Source organism: Limanda limanda, chromosome 6, assembly GCF_963576545.1.
Source record: "Limanda limanda chromosome 6, fLimLim1.1, whole genome shotgun sequence".
In the NCBI taxonomy this organism is placed as follows: Eukaryota; Metazoa; Chordata; class Actinopteri; order Pleuronectiformes; family Pleuronectidae; genus Limanda; species Limanda limanda.
The window spans coordinates 11,828,521-11,846,012 of record NC_083641.1 but is presented as its reverse complement, the minus strand read 5'-3'; the positions used below and the strand labels follow the sequence as shown (position 1 = coordinate 11,846,012).

At 42.2% G+C, this 17,492-nt stretch overlaps 1 protein-coding gene across 1 annotated transcript; it reads left to right on the top strand.

The window, feature by feature from the left end:
- Positions 1 to 23: 23 nt before the first annotated feature.
- LOC133003261 (probable E3 ubiquitin-protein ligase HERC6) lies at positions 24 to 13,576 on the top strand. The gene is made up of 23 exons (XM_061072931.1): positions 24 to 293; positions 1,401 to 1,557; positions 1,674 to 1,750; positions 2,262 to 2,489; positions 3,225 to 3,316; positions 3,423 to 3,550; positions 3,704 to 3,858; positions 5,035 to 5,090; positions 5,248 to 5,333; positions 5,455 to 5,514; positions 6,072 to 6,168; positions 6,587 to 6,767; positions 7,005 to 7,156; positions 7,620 to 7,739; positions 7,855 to 7,953; positions 8,074 to 8,241; positions 9,000 to 9,140; positions 9,289 to 9,455; positions 10,213 to 10,276; positions 10,364 to 10,434; positions 10,877 to 11,060; positions 11,473 to 11,575; positions 11,664 to 13,576. Exons 1-23 carry the CDS (start codon positions 74 to 76, stop codon positions 11,897 to 11,899), a joined length of 3,042 nt encoding a protein of 1,013 aa, XP_060928914.1. The 5' UTR covers positions 24 to 73; the 3' UTR covers positions 11,900 to 13,576.
- Positions 13,577 to 17,492: the final 3,916 nt, after the last annotated feature.

The window sequence follows — 17,492 nt, the reverse complement described above, 5'->3', positions numbered from 1 at the left end:
AGAGCAGCTCAGAGTCAACACTCCACCTGAGAGCTTCACTTCAGAGCTTCACCTCAGAGCTTCAGCTGCAGACATGGCGCAACTGTACTGTTGGGGGGACAGCTCCAGTGGACAGTACGAGCCACAGACGGCCCTCAGCCCGGTGTCCTGGACCTTCCCCCGGGGCATTAGCTCCATCTGCTGTGGGGACCAGTTCACTTTATTCCTCGCAGAGTATGGAGGCGTTTTCTCATGTGGACACAACTCAAGGGGACAACTGGGACGAAAGACACCCAAAGATGGAAGGAAACCAGGTAAAATATCAATAACAGTAATATGATTAATAACAACATAAATTATGTTATAGTTCTTTTTTTATCCTTTATTTTTTGTATACTTTTAATCTCATATTTTTACTTTTTACTGGTTTAGTTGCTTATTATGATACATTGCGGCTGTAACACAATAGTTTGGGATCATTTAAGTTCAACTGTCTATCTATCTATCTATCTATCTATCTATCTATCTATCTATCTATCTATCTATCTATCTATCTATCTATCTATCTATCTATCTATCTATCTATCTATCTATCTATGTATTTAACTATTTATCTATCTATCACATATATATCAAGAATACAACCTTTTGCTGTACTTTTACTGTTGAAATGGTATTAGCAGGATTATAATGTTGTTGTCTGCAGTAATGTTTTTCAACATGTGTTTACTGATTTAAACCTTTAATGACTCATATATCAGTTCATCTTATCAGAGGCTGAGTCTCACTTTCGTTTCGATCTCTTCAGTCCAAAAAACGAAACTTAACCAGAAGTTGCATTACGTTTTGTGCTGCGTTCAAGTTCATGTGGGAAATGTTGGTCACTCAGCACAATGTGGCTTTCACGGTTTGGATATTTTGTCTCGTTTAGTCTGATGAACTGCATGGTACTGGTGGGTACTGGTCAATTCAATAATTTTTAATGGGTTAATTCATTGGATATAAATGATTATAATAATTATTATATGAAATATACAAGAAAATATTCTAATACAATCACCTCAAAATTGTTCAATATCCCATCACCAGCAACAGCCAGAGGCTAGAGGCATTATGTTTGTGGGTTGTCTGTCTGTCTGAAGGTCTGTCCGTCCCATTCTTGTCAACATGACCTCTCAAGAACTTCTTGAGGGAATTTCTTCAAATTTTAATTCAAACATTTAGTTGGACTCAAGGATGAACTGATTAGCTCTTGGTCAAAGGTCAAGGTCATTTTGATCTCATAAAACAAATGCTTACCTTGTGAACACCTGGAGAGATCCCTGTCTGATGCCACACAAATATTCATTTAGACTCACAGATTAACTGAGTTTAAGTTGAATGTGTTAAGCGTGGGTGTTTTTTCTCTTGTCCTGTGTCAGGTCGTGTGGAGGGGCTTGGCGACGTGGTGACGATGGCATGTGGTCAGGACCACTGTCTGGCTGTGTGTGCGTCTGGAGACGTGTTCTCCTGGGGGGCTGCAGAGAATGGACAGCTGGGGATGTTGGTGGATCTAAAGCAAACCCACATCAGACCAAGGCAATAGTCTCTCTGATATGTGAATCATTATGCATACTACCACTAAAGCCAGTAGATGGTGGGTGATGAAAGCAAAGCTGTTTTCGGTTTACAATTGTCTCATTTTACATTAACAGTTGGGTGCCCATACCACTGCGGGTACCAGTGATTCATGTTGCCTGTGGAAACGTCCACTCGCTGGCGTTGACTAAAGGTAAGAGACTAAACACACTGATGACCTTGTTGTGTTTTCCAACTACAGTATCAAAGCTTTTTATAATGTATTCTACTGCTTTGGTCCAGATCATTTTAATAGATTGATTACTTTTTCTAACGATATCAGACTGACAGACATTCACGGGAAGTGCGGGTGCTGATCTCAGTCATGGCAGCAGCTTTCATAGAATCACTTTCTTCTTTGTCAATTAAGTAAAAGCACAGCTTGATTTTTTTTGCTGCAAACGTTGATTTGAAAAGTTATAAACTTGGGTCTGAAGATTTTGTTGGTTGGTTAACAGACCTCTGAAATAGAGCTGACATGCAGCGTACGAAAAAACTACAGCAGTTCAGTCAACCATTCAAACTTTCATAAATGCCACACACATGCACAGTAACAAAGCAAATTCTTTTCATGCGTTTTTATACTTTGTTTTCTACCACTGCTGAAGAAGTGTAGACATTCAGGTCGAGTAAAACTGATTTTTGCTCTCTTTTCCACTTCCCAGGAGGAGACGTCTTCTCCTGGGGTTCGAACAGTCATGGTCAGCTGGGTCTGGGGAAGGAGGTGGCCCTGCAGCACACGCCCGTGCTTGTGGTCGCTCTGTCCGGTGTACCTGTGACCCAGATAGCAGCCGGAGCGAGCCACACCCTGTTCCTCACACTCGCAGGCCTAGTGTACTGCTGTGGAGCTAATCAATCTGGCCAGCTGGGGCTCAACAGGGTGGATGAGAAGGGTACAAATCATTTACCTTAACTCAGTCAAACACTCACTCAGCAGATTGTCCACAATATTGGACAATTTCATACATATTTAATATATGCACTTAACACCTGCAGACAATGTAGACAAGTTGTATGCCTCTGCATATGTTTTTGGTTTGTCCACTCGTCCATCCACATGTCGGTCGGTCCCATTATTATGAACAAGATATCTTAAGAATGTCATGAGGGAATTTCTTTAAATTTGGTAAAAAACCTTCCCTTGGACTCAAGGATGATCTGATTAGATTTAGGTCACAGTGGCCTCACAAAACATGATTTTGACCTCTTGATTGAAATTTTGACCAGTTGTCACTTGGACTCAAAGATCAAATGATTAAATTTAAGTCACAGTGACCTCATAAGAGAAGAAAAAAGATCTTACACTAGATCTTTTGAGAAAAGTGCTGTAAAAAGTGTTATAAAACTTTCTGGGTTATTTAAAATAGTGCTTTGCTTTTAGTGGTGACACAAAAGCAACTTTAACTTCCGAAATATGTATTTCACAGGGAGGCTATGAAAAAGTTATTTAAAGTAATGGAATGGAAATCTGAAAATACAAAAGGCTGGAACACCAAATTGTCTTTGTGTATTTTAATAGGGGCTTTCTGCAGAAAGGATCAACACAGAGAGTCTCAGGGATCTCAGATCAGTAATCAATTAAAAATAGAAACTTGTCCTTTTTATCCATTTATTTTCACGTCTAACAGGCAGGTTTAACATCTGTATGGTACCCGCGCTCAGACCTCTGGGTGTCTCCTTCATGAGCTGTGGAGAAGTTCACTCGGCTGTTTTAACAAAGGTACAAACTTCACTGATCTCGGTCTACCACTCATCACGATTTCTTGATTTACCGACCCAATGAGTGGGCATCTCTTTTTCTAACAATGCAATGCTGTGATTTCTAGGATGGTAAAGTTTACACTTTTGGAGAGGGAACCCACGGTCAGCTGGGTCACAGCTCCTCTGCCAATGAAGTGAGACCAAGACTGGTCGATGGTCTGGACGGACTGGCCTCACAGATCGAATGTGGCCGGTAAAAAGGGACACACTGAAACTGCACTATCACATTTACATACTTTTAGAGATAACACAATGATTAGAGTACTATTATAATCTGTATATATGTATTTAATCATCTACCAGTACTCTATAGAATGCTTATGATATATGTGGGTTTCTTTGCCAGGAGTCACACTCTGGTGTTGGGCTCGTCTGGTCAGCTATGGGCTTTTGGCAATGGGGTCAAAGGTCAAATTGGGACTGGACGAGCAGAGAACAATCTGAGTCCCACTCTGGTTCAACTTCCATGGACCGCTGACAGTGCAGCAACCATACCCACTGGTATGTATGTATGTGTGTATGTATGTGTGTATGTGTGTATGTATGTGTATATGTGTGTATGTATGTGTGTTAGGGCGGTGGGGAGTATGTGCCTTTGATCTTATCCCCTCCAGTTCCTTTAAACTTCCTAATTTCCTCTATTAGGCCGGGTTCACACCGGCGTAAGCGTCGCGTAAGCGTCGCGTAAGCGTCGCGTAAGCGTCGCGTAAGCGCAGCGTCAAGCCTTAAATAACAGCTGGCTTCCATCCACTCCCATGTTAATCCTCTGTGCCGGCCCCACCGGATGCTGTAGTTCAGCGCTGCACCAAAGCTGCCTCGCGTCGTGCAGCAATCGTTTCGGCGTCGAGTCTATTTTTTGCGCTTGACGCGAGCGTATCGCTCCGGGAAACACAGTGAAAAATGATTTTAAACTATATTGGTGACATATTTTATACGATATAAATGATAAAATATGCATCCCATAGTTTGTATTCCCCTTCTGTTGTCCTGGAGTTTTAATTTTACCAATTTTACCAATCACATTATTAAATGTCCCCCTCTGCCCATCCACAAGCACACACAAGCAGTCATAAAGATAAAAAGAGAGGGGGGGGGGGGTGGTGTCTACGTACTCTCCACATAGGCTTGAGTGGAGAATACGTAATTTACCCTCGACACCCGACATTATAACGGAGCAAACAGCGGAGAAGTTCTTGAAGATGGATGACATTAAATTAATAATTGAAGTGGAGAAGTAGTACAGTGAGCTGCATGATCCTCGGCACATGTTGTATAAAGACAACATTAAAAAGGAAAAATGCTGGGACGCCGTTGTAGTTAATGACAAATATCAGCTGTATGTGTGATCACGGAGAGGAATCGCAGGATGACCGCCACGGAGTTCAGCGTGTCCGGTGTGCAGCCTGGCCCCGGCGCGCTAGGGATCTACGCGACGCTTACGCGTCCGGTGTGAACCCGGCGTTAGTAACATGACTATCAAACAGAGTTTGATTTAAAGTAACATTTGGAGTTAAAAGATTTTTTAAGGATCTTGATTTGAAAAGCAACACATTTTCTGCAAAATTCTGTCATGTTACGATTTAAAAGTTTAGCAGTTATATGTGACATAAATATATCATAATCTATTTAATATTATTAATTGTTAATTGTTATTATTTGTTACATTTCTTTAAACAGACTTGAAAATATCAGCCGGGTGGAACACAAACTTTACTTACTCTTCACATGCGCAGGTAAATAAAAATTGTAATAATACAAATTTTATTTCTACACTTATACTGATTTCATATTCTGTGCATCAAAAGTTGTAATGTTTCATATCAGGATTAAACTATTTTATCATATTTATTTTACCGGCTGCCTGACAATGTATGTCTACTTTCTTTCAAGAGTCATGGGCAGATAACTGGACGACTTGATGAGAAGAAGCTGCAAACATGGCTGTCAATGAAACACGGCAACGCAGAGGCAAAAAGGTAGTTTTGTTAAATATATTAATATGCTAACGCTAATGTTTTCAAAAATGTAATGTCAGCCTTACATTCAATGACTGATGTGTTGGGGCTCTACCAATACTTTTCTCTTTTTCTGCAACAGAGAAATATCGTCAATATTTTTGACAAGTTCAAGTCTTGTTGCAAGTTTCACAAAAGACAAGTAAGTATTTTTTGGCTGATGATTTCTGTGATGTTTTCAGACGAGATAGAATTTTATTTGTCCCAAAATAAATTCTTGTTCCAGATATTAATCCAAAGTTACAGTAAGAATCAAAACAATAAAGTATAAAGAAATAAGTGAAGTCAAAATATCAGTATATTATTATATCATATATATATATATACATATAAAACTAAACTAAAAAGAAGAAGTCATATTGGAAATAAGAAATGAGAAGTAATATTGCACAGGATCTTTATATATAATAATAGAAGTCATATTATGCATGAAACAATTTGGGTTTCATTAAAACCTCAGAAGGATTGGGCCAAATGCATTTGCAGATACAGAAATAAAAACATTATGAATATATTAGGTTGTAAATATTATAGATTGTAAAATAATATACTAACACTAATATAAAATAGTGTGTATGTATTCATGTAATACAATAAATATTGCACAACATTGAACGAAGTATATAAATAGTTTAGTGAAAATTTAAAAATATAATAAATCATTTCTAAACTTTCCTAATTCTTTGCCTGTGTTATCAGTGGGTCTTCATTAGAAGCTGGTGCTTTAACTGTCGACCTGGAAGCTGCGAGCCGAGCTTTTGACCAGCTGTTGGAAATACCATGGATCAAACAAGCAGTTAAGAAATTCCTTTGATTGATTTTCGCACGTTCAGATTATTTTCATGCTTCTGTGCTTGAGACAGACCCAAGACATTGGGTTGTTCATCCAACTGCATGTGGTCTTGTGAACACGATATCTCAAGAACACCTTTGGTAATTCCCCACACGTTTGTTGCCAACTTTCACTTGGACTCAAAGATGAACTGATTCGATATCAGAGGCCAAAGCTCACAACGACCTCATGAGTCTGAAGGAAAATGTATATAAACTGCACTGAGTGGTGGAGACGAACAACCACAAGGAGAAGGTTTGGTGGTCAAAGGTCAAGGTGGCTGTGACCTCATGTTCTTGAGAACTGGATACATCAAGAACACCCATAGAGAATTTAATTACATCTGCATCTGGATTATCTAATTTTGTCATGTTTCTCACAGATGAACCTTGAGATCCTCATGCCATTGCTTTGTGAATCAATGACGACCCTAAAATCTCCAGAGATCCTGCTGATTCTGCTGACGTGCCCTCTTTTCCAAGAGGACTCCAGCGTCATGTCGGGGTCGCTGCTTCTGGCCGTCATCATTGAGAAACTGAAAGAGAAGCCTCTGGCAGCGCTAAGTAAACTACCTGCCTACCATACATTGTTTGTTTACCATACTAAGAGTTAGTTTTAAATCTTATGAAATTCAAATGTTCATATTTCCCTTGATATCATAAATAATGTTCCTGCCCTAAACTGAAACCACATATGGAAGGGCACAATATATTACTGTAGACAAATAATTATCCATACAACGACGCTCTCTGCTGTGGAAGTCATACAGTGTGAGTTAACCGTGTTATTTTGTTCGGCAGGAGGCTGGTGGTCTTCGGTGTCACCCTCCATCCTGATGAAGCACATCATGGTCTTCAAAAACGCCCTCGCCTTCATGCTGAAAAACTGCCTCTTGACAACTCACAACCCGGGAATCAGATACCTGATGAAAGCTCTGAAACTACTTTACAAGGTCAGTGTCATATTTTTATGATCATTATTATCAGCACCAGTGGCTTCAGTGCAGGATCTGCTATACGTGTTGAATTTGGAATAAAAAATTAACCATGTCCTTTATCTTAAGACTGAGAATCTATTTTCTACGACGGAGTGGAGATGAAGAAAAAAACATTCTGAGATCTGGAAAATAAAGCCATAATTTGATGGGAAATTTGTTATACTGAAAAAACCCCCGCTTATATCATATGTTGTGTGTGTCTCTCTCTCTCTCTCTCTCTCTCTCTCTCTCTCTCTCTCTCTCTCTCTCTCTCTCTCTCTCTCTCTCTCTCTCTCTCTCCCCCTCTCTCCCCCTCTCTCTCTCTCTTTGCCACACACACCATTTTGGAACCATTGGCTTAAAACTATACATCTGACCAGGTAGAAATCTGATGCTTTCAATGTTTTTTTCTATAACATATTACATTATTTGTTTACAGGCCAACAGAGCTGGAAACTCCTACAAAGTCCCACTGAGCATGTTTTACGTGGAAGAAATCAGGGACAGTGTGCAGCCGGAGGGAGACATTTGTCTGTGGTTTGGACTTTCTAAAGTGGAGGTAAAATCGTACAGTCCATTATATGTGATGCTGCAGTTTCCTCAAGAGTTTTAAATTGCTGTTGTGCTTATTACTAAAATAACGTCTTAACAAATGATCCATTACTTTCTCGAAGGATGATGAAAACACACCTGCCATTTTCTGCCGCTTCCCGTTCTTGTTGACTCTGGATTGCAAGGCAAGGGTCTTCGTCATCCATTCGGCTGTAATGAAGGTACAACAGAGATGAGATAATTTGACTGAAGATCAGTATCAACAGCACTGTGTAGTACAACTGCTCCTTTAGAGACGCTGTGTAATTCTATTAAAACTGCTGAGTTTTTTGTGCTTACAGAGAGCGGGCCATTTAATTGACGGCTGGGTTGAAGACCCTTTGAGAAATCCCCAAAACATTGCCCCGCCCACACCCTTCCAGCTGACCCTGAGACGAACTCACCTTGTCGAAGACACCTTCAGACATGTGGCTGCGGCCGACCACTGCGCCTTCAAAAGAGAGCTTCTGGTAAACAGGCGATCAAAGAGCTTTGTTCTATTAATCTGGTTGCTTTCGCAGAGACGTTAGTTCACTCCAGGGTAGTTAAAGGGCTGCTCCAGCAATTTAACCTTGCACGACTGTAAGATGGACGACATGACTGCTCCCTAAATGTGATGCCAAAGCATCTCAATCCCCACCTGGTGGCTGTCTGCAGTACAGGTCTTAATCCTGCCTTCTCCATGTTACTGGATGGGACATACACCAAACTTAAAATTTCTCAAAGGGTTTGTGTAGGATTATGTAGTTTTCATCACACTGATCCAATAAATGTTAAGTTATTTGATTGAATAAAAAATTTGGTGGAATGTCATTATTGACAGGTGAGACTGACATGCGATTGGTCGAGGGCGTGTTCCGAGGGACCTTTATACAGCGGCCTCCTCCGCCGATCGCTACAGTGCAGACTCCTAATGTGCAAAATAGTAGTGTTCTTATGCTGGGAAATTTTGGTTTCATTTCTTGATAGTGGGAGGAAGTGTCGCGTGAACTATCTTTATACAGCTCTGGTTCTCAAACCTGTGGGACTCACACAAGTTTTAGAATTTGGTGTAATAACTAGAGGATTGTTTGAAGGTGAAGTGATGGTATTCATTGTCATAAATTTGGAATTTTCATTTTGAAGTCTCTTCACAATACCATGAGTTTTAAGTCATACTTGGTTATTTGTCATTAGAGCTGATTGGGTTTGTGTTCTGCGGGTCATTTAAATATGCTCTCCTCCCTAGGTGCAGTTTGTGGATGAGAGAAAGGTGACGAACGTCAACAAGAGGGACCTCTTCCTCCACCTGTTTGATGAGCTCATCGCTCCAGAGTCTGAGATGTTCATTTACAACGAGAGCAAGACTCTGATGTGGTTCCCTCCCAGAGTAAGAGCATTTCATTTCAGTGAAAAATCGCGTATTGGCCAAAGCCAGTTCAGCTGGTATTTGTACGACTTGTCTTCTGTTAACAGTTATCAAATGTTACCAAATCATACATGGAATTTGTTTTCATTTTTATTCACGAACCAAACAGCCCAAAGTGGAGGAGAAGCATTACTTCCTGTTCGGAGTTCTGTGTGGCATGGCTCTTTACAACTACAACATTGTCCACCTGCCCTTTCCACTGGTTCTCTTCAAGAAGCTGGTTGGGGTCAAACCATCAATGGATGACATGAAGGAGTTTGACCCTGTCATGGCAGAGTGAGAGATTTTTTATAGAGCTCAACAGCAACATTGTTTTGAATTTAAATGTTGTTATTGTCAGTCACAAAATTTTAGCCGTCTAAGGTAGACTCACCACAAACTATGAGATTGTGGAATAATGTTACATATCAACTGCTCAGAAAAACGTGTTTTAGTCGCATTGTCAAGGAGAAGTACTACACTACCCACAATCCTCAGGTCTCTGATTGGTGGAGCTCACTGATACAAAGGAAATGGATCAAACCGCTCGTGTTAATACTGTACATCAATGTACCATTCACTATTTGAAATACTATATACATACATACAAGATATAAATTACAATAAATTGCAACACTATATAAATATCAGGGTTGAATTCAAGAATATGTGCTGGAAGTCTTTGAAAAGGGATAATATGCAGTGATTTAAAGGATCCGTAATTCCTTCACTATTAAAATAATCATGCACTTTGCCTTTTTTTAAAGTTTTATTATATTTTCTTTGCTCTAAATCAAATGTTTTCAGATCATAATTTATATCTTAGCTGTTCGGCCTGGCTTAAAACAGAAATGGGACTTTTACTTCAGGATCCAAAACCGTTGTATCACTGTTATGCTGGAAGAATATTGCTTAGGAAAAATTGTTTAACTCTACAAAAGGGACATCTTGTGAATTGGAACCCTAAGTAGTCTTAAAATAATGATTTTAACACCATGAGAGCACAACTGTACAGACTTGACCTGACTCATGATCGTGTTTCCTGTGTCTTCAGGTCTTGGCGTTGCCTGATGGACTACACTCCAGCTGAAGTCGAAGATACGTTCATAACCTTTAAAGTAGGTTTAGACACTCACAGTTAGACTGATACTCTGCTGCCTTAACCTATTTCTGCCATATTCCACTGTAACTGTGATTCTTTACAGGTGACCTGGGGTGGGGAGCAAGTTGAGCTTGATCCAAAAGAAGCTGGAAAACCTGTCACAGGCTCAAACAAGTGTGTTAATACAGAACCATCTACACAACACTCACAATGGGTTGGCTTCACGTGGGTGCATGCTTTGTGACCAGTTGAGCCGCGTTTCTGCTGGTCAAAAAAACGCACAAGCATCTGGCTTTTTCCTGCAATGTTAATAAATATAAGTGGACAAAAAACAGGGAATTAGAACCTTCAGAATGACACTATGAGTGGGATATTTCATATAATGATCTCTTGTCTTTTGTCATAACCAAAGGACTCTCTGATAAAAGTTAAAATAAAACAGGACTGTATTGTAATAAAATGATGAAATGAAATTGTTAATAAACAAGAAAAGAAAAAGGCTCAGGTAAAATTCAGTGGGCAGTAAAGTTCAAATAGGAAACCACCGTACACACAATGTTCAATTTCTGTGGACAGCTGACTGAAGTTGTACTTTCTCATTTCTCTCTATTGAAAGGAAAGAGTTCGTTGCTGCCTTTCTCAATTACGCCTTTACCAAGTCGGTGCAGGGCGTGTTTGGAGAGTTCAAGAGAGGGTTTTTCAAAGTGTGTGACATGGATGTGGTGGACTTCTTCCAGCCGGAGGAGCTACAGGCGGTGATGGTGGGCCAAGAAGACTACGACTGGCTGGTGTTCAAGCAGGTTTGTTGAAAACCATTACACAACATTAAGCCTTGAGAACACATAGGATCTATTTTACAGAGTCTAACAGAATTAATCACCACGTAAGGCTGCAGAGGGCACTGTTGTTCAGTAAAAGTTACATTGTGTAACTTGTAGGAACTCTTCCAAGACAGTAAGTCCACTGCTTAACACCAAACAACTCAACACAAGAAATCCTAGATGCCAAATCGGAAAAAACGAATATGTCTGATCTCGATAGTTGGTTTCTGGGTTTTCTCCCTGCAATTTTAAAATCTCACCCTTACCAAACAATAAAAGAAAAAATAACGACGGCTTTGTGGACATTATGGAGTTCTTGTTTCTAACCTTTAAATCGAAAACCCTTGTTGTATTTGTGTGTATAGGTTTTAATTGGTGTTTTTACAAACAGAACACAGTTTATGACGGAGAGTATCATGAAGAACATCCAACCATCATCACCTTCTGGGAGGTGTTTGAGAAACTGACAGCGGAGGAAAAGAAAAAATTCCTTTGTAAGTAATGTGATTGTGTTTAAGCTGTTCCTATAACTTGATTGATTTATTGATTAAACCAGCATCTCATCAATGTTCCTGTGTCCAGTGTTCCTCACAGGCTGTGACCGTGTACCCTTCCTGGGGATGAAAAGCATCACGATGACAGTCACCATTTTGCCCAACAGCAGCGAACTCCATCTGCCAGAAGCCCTCACCTGTCACCATCTGTTGTCACTGCCCAACTACCAGAGGTACCCGGTGGAGAGGACCATGAAGACCAGGCTTCTTCAGGCCATTCGTTACAAAGGAGGCTTCTATAAGAAGGAAGAAACCAGAGCCTGAAGAAACTATGGTGTCTTACTTTCCGTTAGTCACTGCACATTGTTATTATTATATATTAATAGTAACATTATTATGAAGGGAGTTAATGTGGATTTATTTATTATAACTTATCATTAAGACATTGTCTGCATTATGTTCTTTTTTTCTTGATCTCTTGGTGATGGTTGATTACACCTGCACGTGTTAACTTTATTATAGAGCTTTGATGAGTTACAAATATAAATATATAAATGTCGGGAGGGAAAGAAAAAAAGAGAGAGAAAAATAAATAGGCAGCAAAATAGAGAGACTGAAAGAGAGGGAAAGAAATAGAGAAAGAAATGGTAAAAATAAGAGAGAAAGAGAGATAAATACAAAGAGATAAAAAAACTGAGCGAGAAACACAGAAACAAGAAAGAAAGTGTAGTAATGACATGTATATAATCAGGAAATGGTTAATTGTTCTGTCATTTGTTACCCAATAACCAAGTAATACATTAGAGCAGGGGTCACTAACAGGCGGACCACGGTCTGCGTCCGGACCCAGAAGCCGTCCCGTACGGACCCGGACCTACAGCCAAAACAGAAGGTTATGATTTAAAACCTGACGGGGCGCTTCATTTTGTATCCGGCGCAACTTTTGTAGTTCTTACGGTAGTAGTTTAGCGGATGAGGAAAGGCACAGACCAATTGCATGCAAGTTAAGCCATCCCACGTGATTCTACTCAGCCAATCAAGTCTGTGAATTCCAGGCGGTTAACATTGCGACTCTACAGTGTAGACAGATGAGAGAGTTAGAGGCAAGTTACACATTGGAAGAAGGTAGAAAGAAAAAGAAAGATAGCGATACAGGTAGAGAAAACAAAGGGAGAGATACAGACGACTGAGCCGGAGAAAGTTGAGAAACAGAGGAGTGACAGAGAACGAGAGAGAAACAGACGAAAATAGTGGGGGAGTGGGATATAAGAGGGGAAGAAAGTGATTCTAAAACTGTTCAATTGTTAAGATGTGTTAAGATTTATTATCTGTGAAATTGGTTGAGACTTTTGAGTCAAGATGTAAAACAGAAAATTTGAAAATATAGCTTTTGCTCCCTTTATTTACATTTTCTGAAGTCAAGCCCTTTATTTGAACATGCACAATTTTCACATTTTAGTTATTTTCTCTTATTATGAAATGCAGCCCTAGTTTTATTTAGTTAATGAGAGAACATTATACATATCTGCAATCATACGTATATGTCGAGTTCTACGGCACTAAATATTGTCAAAAAGTTTTTGAATCGTACTGAATTCATTTGATTTGAAAGTCAGGTAATGAGTACATGCAGATGTTGATACAACTACTAGGCTACTTAAATATATATCACACTTAATAGTTAGACATTATGATCTTCCGGACCTTTGCTTCAAGAAATTTTCTCTAACAGGACCTCTTTAAATTTTAGTTGAATACCCCTGCTTTAGAGCACGATATAGGCTCACACATCTTTTATAACCAATACAATCTTTTATAACCAACATTAGCTGTGAAAATGTGTCTTATTTTGTATTTGTTGTGCTGATTTGTAAATTAGAAAAAATTCTCACTATTTCTCTCCAAAGAGGAGGTGATGAATTTGCATCTTGTGCTGACGTCACTTGGACACTGTAAACTAGTTTGAATCTGAACCTGAAATAAAGGTCTCAGTCAACTTCATTGATCTATTTCGACCTCCCTCAGACCGTCACCACGGTCTTAACACGAATGATGTCCTCATCTCCCTATCCTCGAGACCAAATATCAACAATGTCACGTGAGTGACCTTAAGGGGGCTGGGCTCACCGCCCATAAAGCTCCCCGGTGAGCGCGGCCGCCTCCTCTTTTCTTCACTCGCCTCATCCGAGACCGACAGGTAAGTGATATATTTTGGGACACCACTTTTATCAATCCGACACTTTTGTGCAGGCGCCTTGTGTCCCTGAGGATTGTTTGTGGTTTTCCCCTTCTCTAAAAGTGAGGCAGAGGGTTACACTGCATGTGTTAAGCTCTGCTCTTTGTTTCAGGCAGCTTAATTAGCTGCACCTGGTACTAACTACTCTTGTTCACAGCTTTGGGTAAGTGTTGTTTATCTCGTGCTGTTTGTGTCCATACAGAGTTTGCTCTCTTACAGGAGTGAGTAGAAAAGTTGGGAAGCTTAATCAATAAATAATCTATCCCTAAAAACTGATTTAGATCGGGGGGTGCCCCCCCCCTCCTCACCCCGTAACTCGCTGTCCGCAGTGAGTGGGGTTTCTCCAACTCCCCCTCGTGCGTTCGCGCACAGTGAGTGGAGGTGAGTTTAAAGCCAACCTTTTCACGTTTATTTGCCTTTCAAAAATGAATAAATAAACCGTGTTTGAGGCCAGGTAGTTTCCCCTTTTCACCTCTGTGCGCAGCAGGTGGGATTGTTTACCTGTGTTTCCCTGTATAAAATACAGTTGATTATTAGTTATCACCCTTTGTAGGTGCTATTTTGTTTCCCTTAAAGCCCTGTTCGCAGTGGCTGGGATTTTGTTCTCTCTCCACCCCCCCCCCCTTGTTTTCTGCCATTGCAGGCATACAGTGGGCATTTTCAGGTGAATTAGTTATTTCACCCCTTCCTTCGTTTTATGTGATATTGGCCAGCTGTGATTAGCCTGTTTATAAGATCCCCTTTATCAGCTATCCGTAGCTGATGGGCGCTATTGTTTATATATTTATTCTTAAATCACAAAAGTAACACAGAAATGTCCTCACATTTGTGCCGTTATTGCCGGGGTATCATGGATCCCCGAGATGGCCACCGTGAATGCCCGACTTGTTTGGGCTTGGCACATTTAATGGATGATATTGAGAACCCCTGTGTGGCAGCAGTGGAACTGCCTGTGGAGGAGCGTATTAAAAGAGCCAGATGGGTGGAGCAGTCTGTTCATGCTGGGGCCGTGCAGCCTCTACCAGCCAAACTAAATGAAAGGGGACACACCCCAAGGAAAGCCCCCCGAAAACGTGGGCATGAGCACACCCCTGTTCGCAGGGGGGACTCAATTAAGACACAGGCTCCAAAACCTTCACAGAACCCAGCTGGTCAGCATGATGACACTCAGCTGCAAATCCTAGCGGCCATACGTGGTCTGTCAGAGAGGTTGGGTAGAGTTGAGGCCCAGTACCCGGCCACAACAGCTAGGGCATCGAGGCATGGGCACTCCTCCCCGGACAGGTTACCCTCCTATCAGGAGGAGAATGTGGTTCACCCTGACATTCTCTCTCTCTATGCTCAAAATTCCCTTTTTGAAAGTGATGGGCAGTCTGAGGGTGCTGCTGGGCTAAAACAGCCTAAATCCACACAATGTGAGGGGGCGTCCAACCTCAGCAACATGGGTGACAGTGAGCCTTCACCCATGGACGTCATCTCAAAGGTTTCAAGTGCGGCAAAAATTGTGGGGCTCAATGTTCCAACTGAGGCTCCTGCTCCAGTGGATGGGATTTGGGCCGGCATCACTCAGACCCAGCAATCAGTTACTGTACCTGTGGCTGGTGACTATTTGCACATACTCAGGAAAGCATGGAACATCCCAAGTGGGGCACCTCAGTTCAATGCAGGTTGCCGGAGACTGACTAAGAATCAGTATGCTCCTGAAACAGGTATGGGGGATATGCCTCCAGTTGAGCGGGAGATGGCAGCCTTAACATCTCTGGGTCCAGAGCGGGTAACCACCAATCCACGCTGTCCCCTGAAAGAGTGTGATAAGTCAGACCGACTGGTGTCTCGGACTTATAATGCAGCCACACGAGCAGCCCGCTCGGGCAATGCACTCGCCATTTTATTGGCAGCTCTTAGGAGAACAGCCAACCCAGAGGACCAGGACACCATGAGCCTGATAGACTCTGCCCTTGTCACTCATTCCCAGCTAACAAGGGACATTGGTGCAGCTATGTCATCTGCCATGATATCTCGGAGGCAGATCTGGTTGGCACAGACAACTCTTCCCGAGAATATCAGGAAAGAACTGACCAATATGCCAGTCGTGCCAGCACATGTTTTTCATCCTGACTCCCAGGGTGTGTTAGATAAGGCTGAACAGTCTCGGCGTACCAGAGAGTCAGTACAGCGCACGTTCAGAGGGGCTGCGACTACCAGGTATAAACTTAAGGGCTCCCAGCCTCCCCACCGATCATCATCCTGGGCCCGTAAGGAGCCATGGGTGAATGACAGGCGACAGGCTACAGGAACAGCCTTCACAAAGTCGACGTGGGTTCTATCCCCGTTTTTCGACTAGAGATGCTCCCCAGTGGAGGCGCCCCCCCAGAGGTTCAGGACCTCGGGGCGGTACAGCCTAGGGGTGGGGGGACACCCGCCGAATTTCATTCTCAGCTATGCCTGGACAGCTGGGAAGAAACTGTGTCAGACCCATGGGTGCTTGCTACAGTATCAAAGGGGTACAGAATTCAGTTTCGGCGGCAGCCCCCCCCTTACTCCAGGATCCGCATGACGATTGTCACGGACCCAGTCCAGGCTCAAATCCTGACACAGGAAATTTTAACCCTTCTGCAGAAGGATGCAATTATGAAAGTAGATCCAGACGAACAGCTCACTGGCTTCTACTCCAGGTTTTTTCTCGTGCCGAAAAAAGATGGCGGAATACGTCCCATCTTGGACCTAAGGCGATTACGCCTTCATAAAGGTACTTCCTTTCAAGATGCTGACCACGGGTCAGATCTTAGAATCTATCGAAAGAGGAGAGTGGTTCACCTCGATAGACCTGGAAGACGCGTACTTCCATGTGCCCATCTGTCCAAACCACAGACCTTTTCTTCGGTTTGCATTCCAGGGGCAGGCCTATCAGTTCAAGGTCCTGCCATTTGGCCTTTCCCTCTCACCAAGGGTGTTCACCAGAGTGGTTGGGGCGGCCTTGTCTCCTCTCCAGTTGTCAGGAGTAAAAATCCTTCCCTACCTGGAGGACTGGCTGATTTGTGCTCCATCTCTTGGCCAAGTTGTAGAGGATACCCAGAGGGTGTTGTCGCATGTACGGTCCTTGGGTTTCAAGGTAAATGTGACGAAAAGCCACCTCGAGCCAAGGCAGCAGGTGATTTTTCTGGGACTTTGCTTGAATTCCCTTACAATGTCTGCATCCCTCACATCTCAGAGGGTGAGGAAGATTCTAGCCTTCCGGGAACGATTCTGTCTCGGCAGGCAGCTACAATTTATCAACTTTCAGAGGATGCTGGGGATGATTTCAGCCGCAGCAGCTGTTGTTCCTCTGGGCCTCCTCAGGGCCAGGCCAATTCAGAGGTGGCTGAATGCCTTCAAGCTCGACCCGAAGCTGGAAAGACACGTGAAACTTCCTTGGGAAGTCCCCCTTGGGAACATTCCATCGAGGAGGACAGTGGTGACGACAGATGCTTCCCTCACAGGTTGGGGAGCAGTCTGGGAAGGCAGAATGGTGCGTGGCCCGTGGATACCCCCTTGGGGTGGCGAACACATCAATGTTCTGGAGTTGAGAGCGGTTCACCTTGCTCTGAAGGGTCTCCTTTCCTCCATCCATGGCAGGCATGTCTTGATAAGAACAGACAGCACTTCAACTGTGTATCATATAAATCACCAGGGAGGCACAAG

Bases quoted from the DNA above. Each gene is read 5' to 3' on its own strand.
- LOC133003261 (XM_061072931.1), top strand. From the start codon at position 74: ATGGCGCAACTGTACTGTTGGGGGGACAGCTCCAGTGGACAGTACGAG. The intron at 5,515-6,071 runs GTAAGTATTTTT...CTGTGTTATCAG, and splicing joins GCAAGTTTCACAAAAGACAA to TGGGTCTTCATTAGAAGCTG. The intron at 9,141-9,288 runs GTAAGAGCATTT...CGAACCAAACAG, and splicing joins TGATGTGGTTCCCTCCCAGA to CCCAAAGTGGAGGAGAAGCA.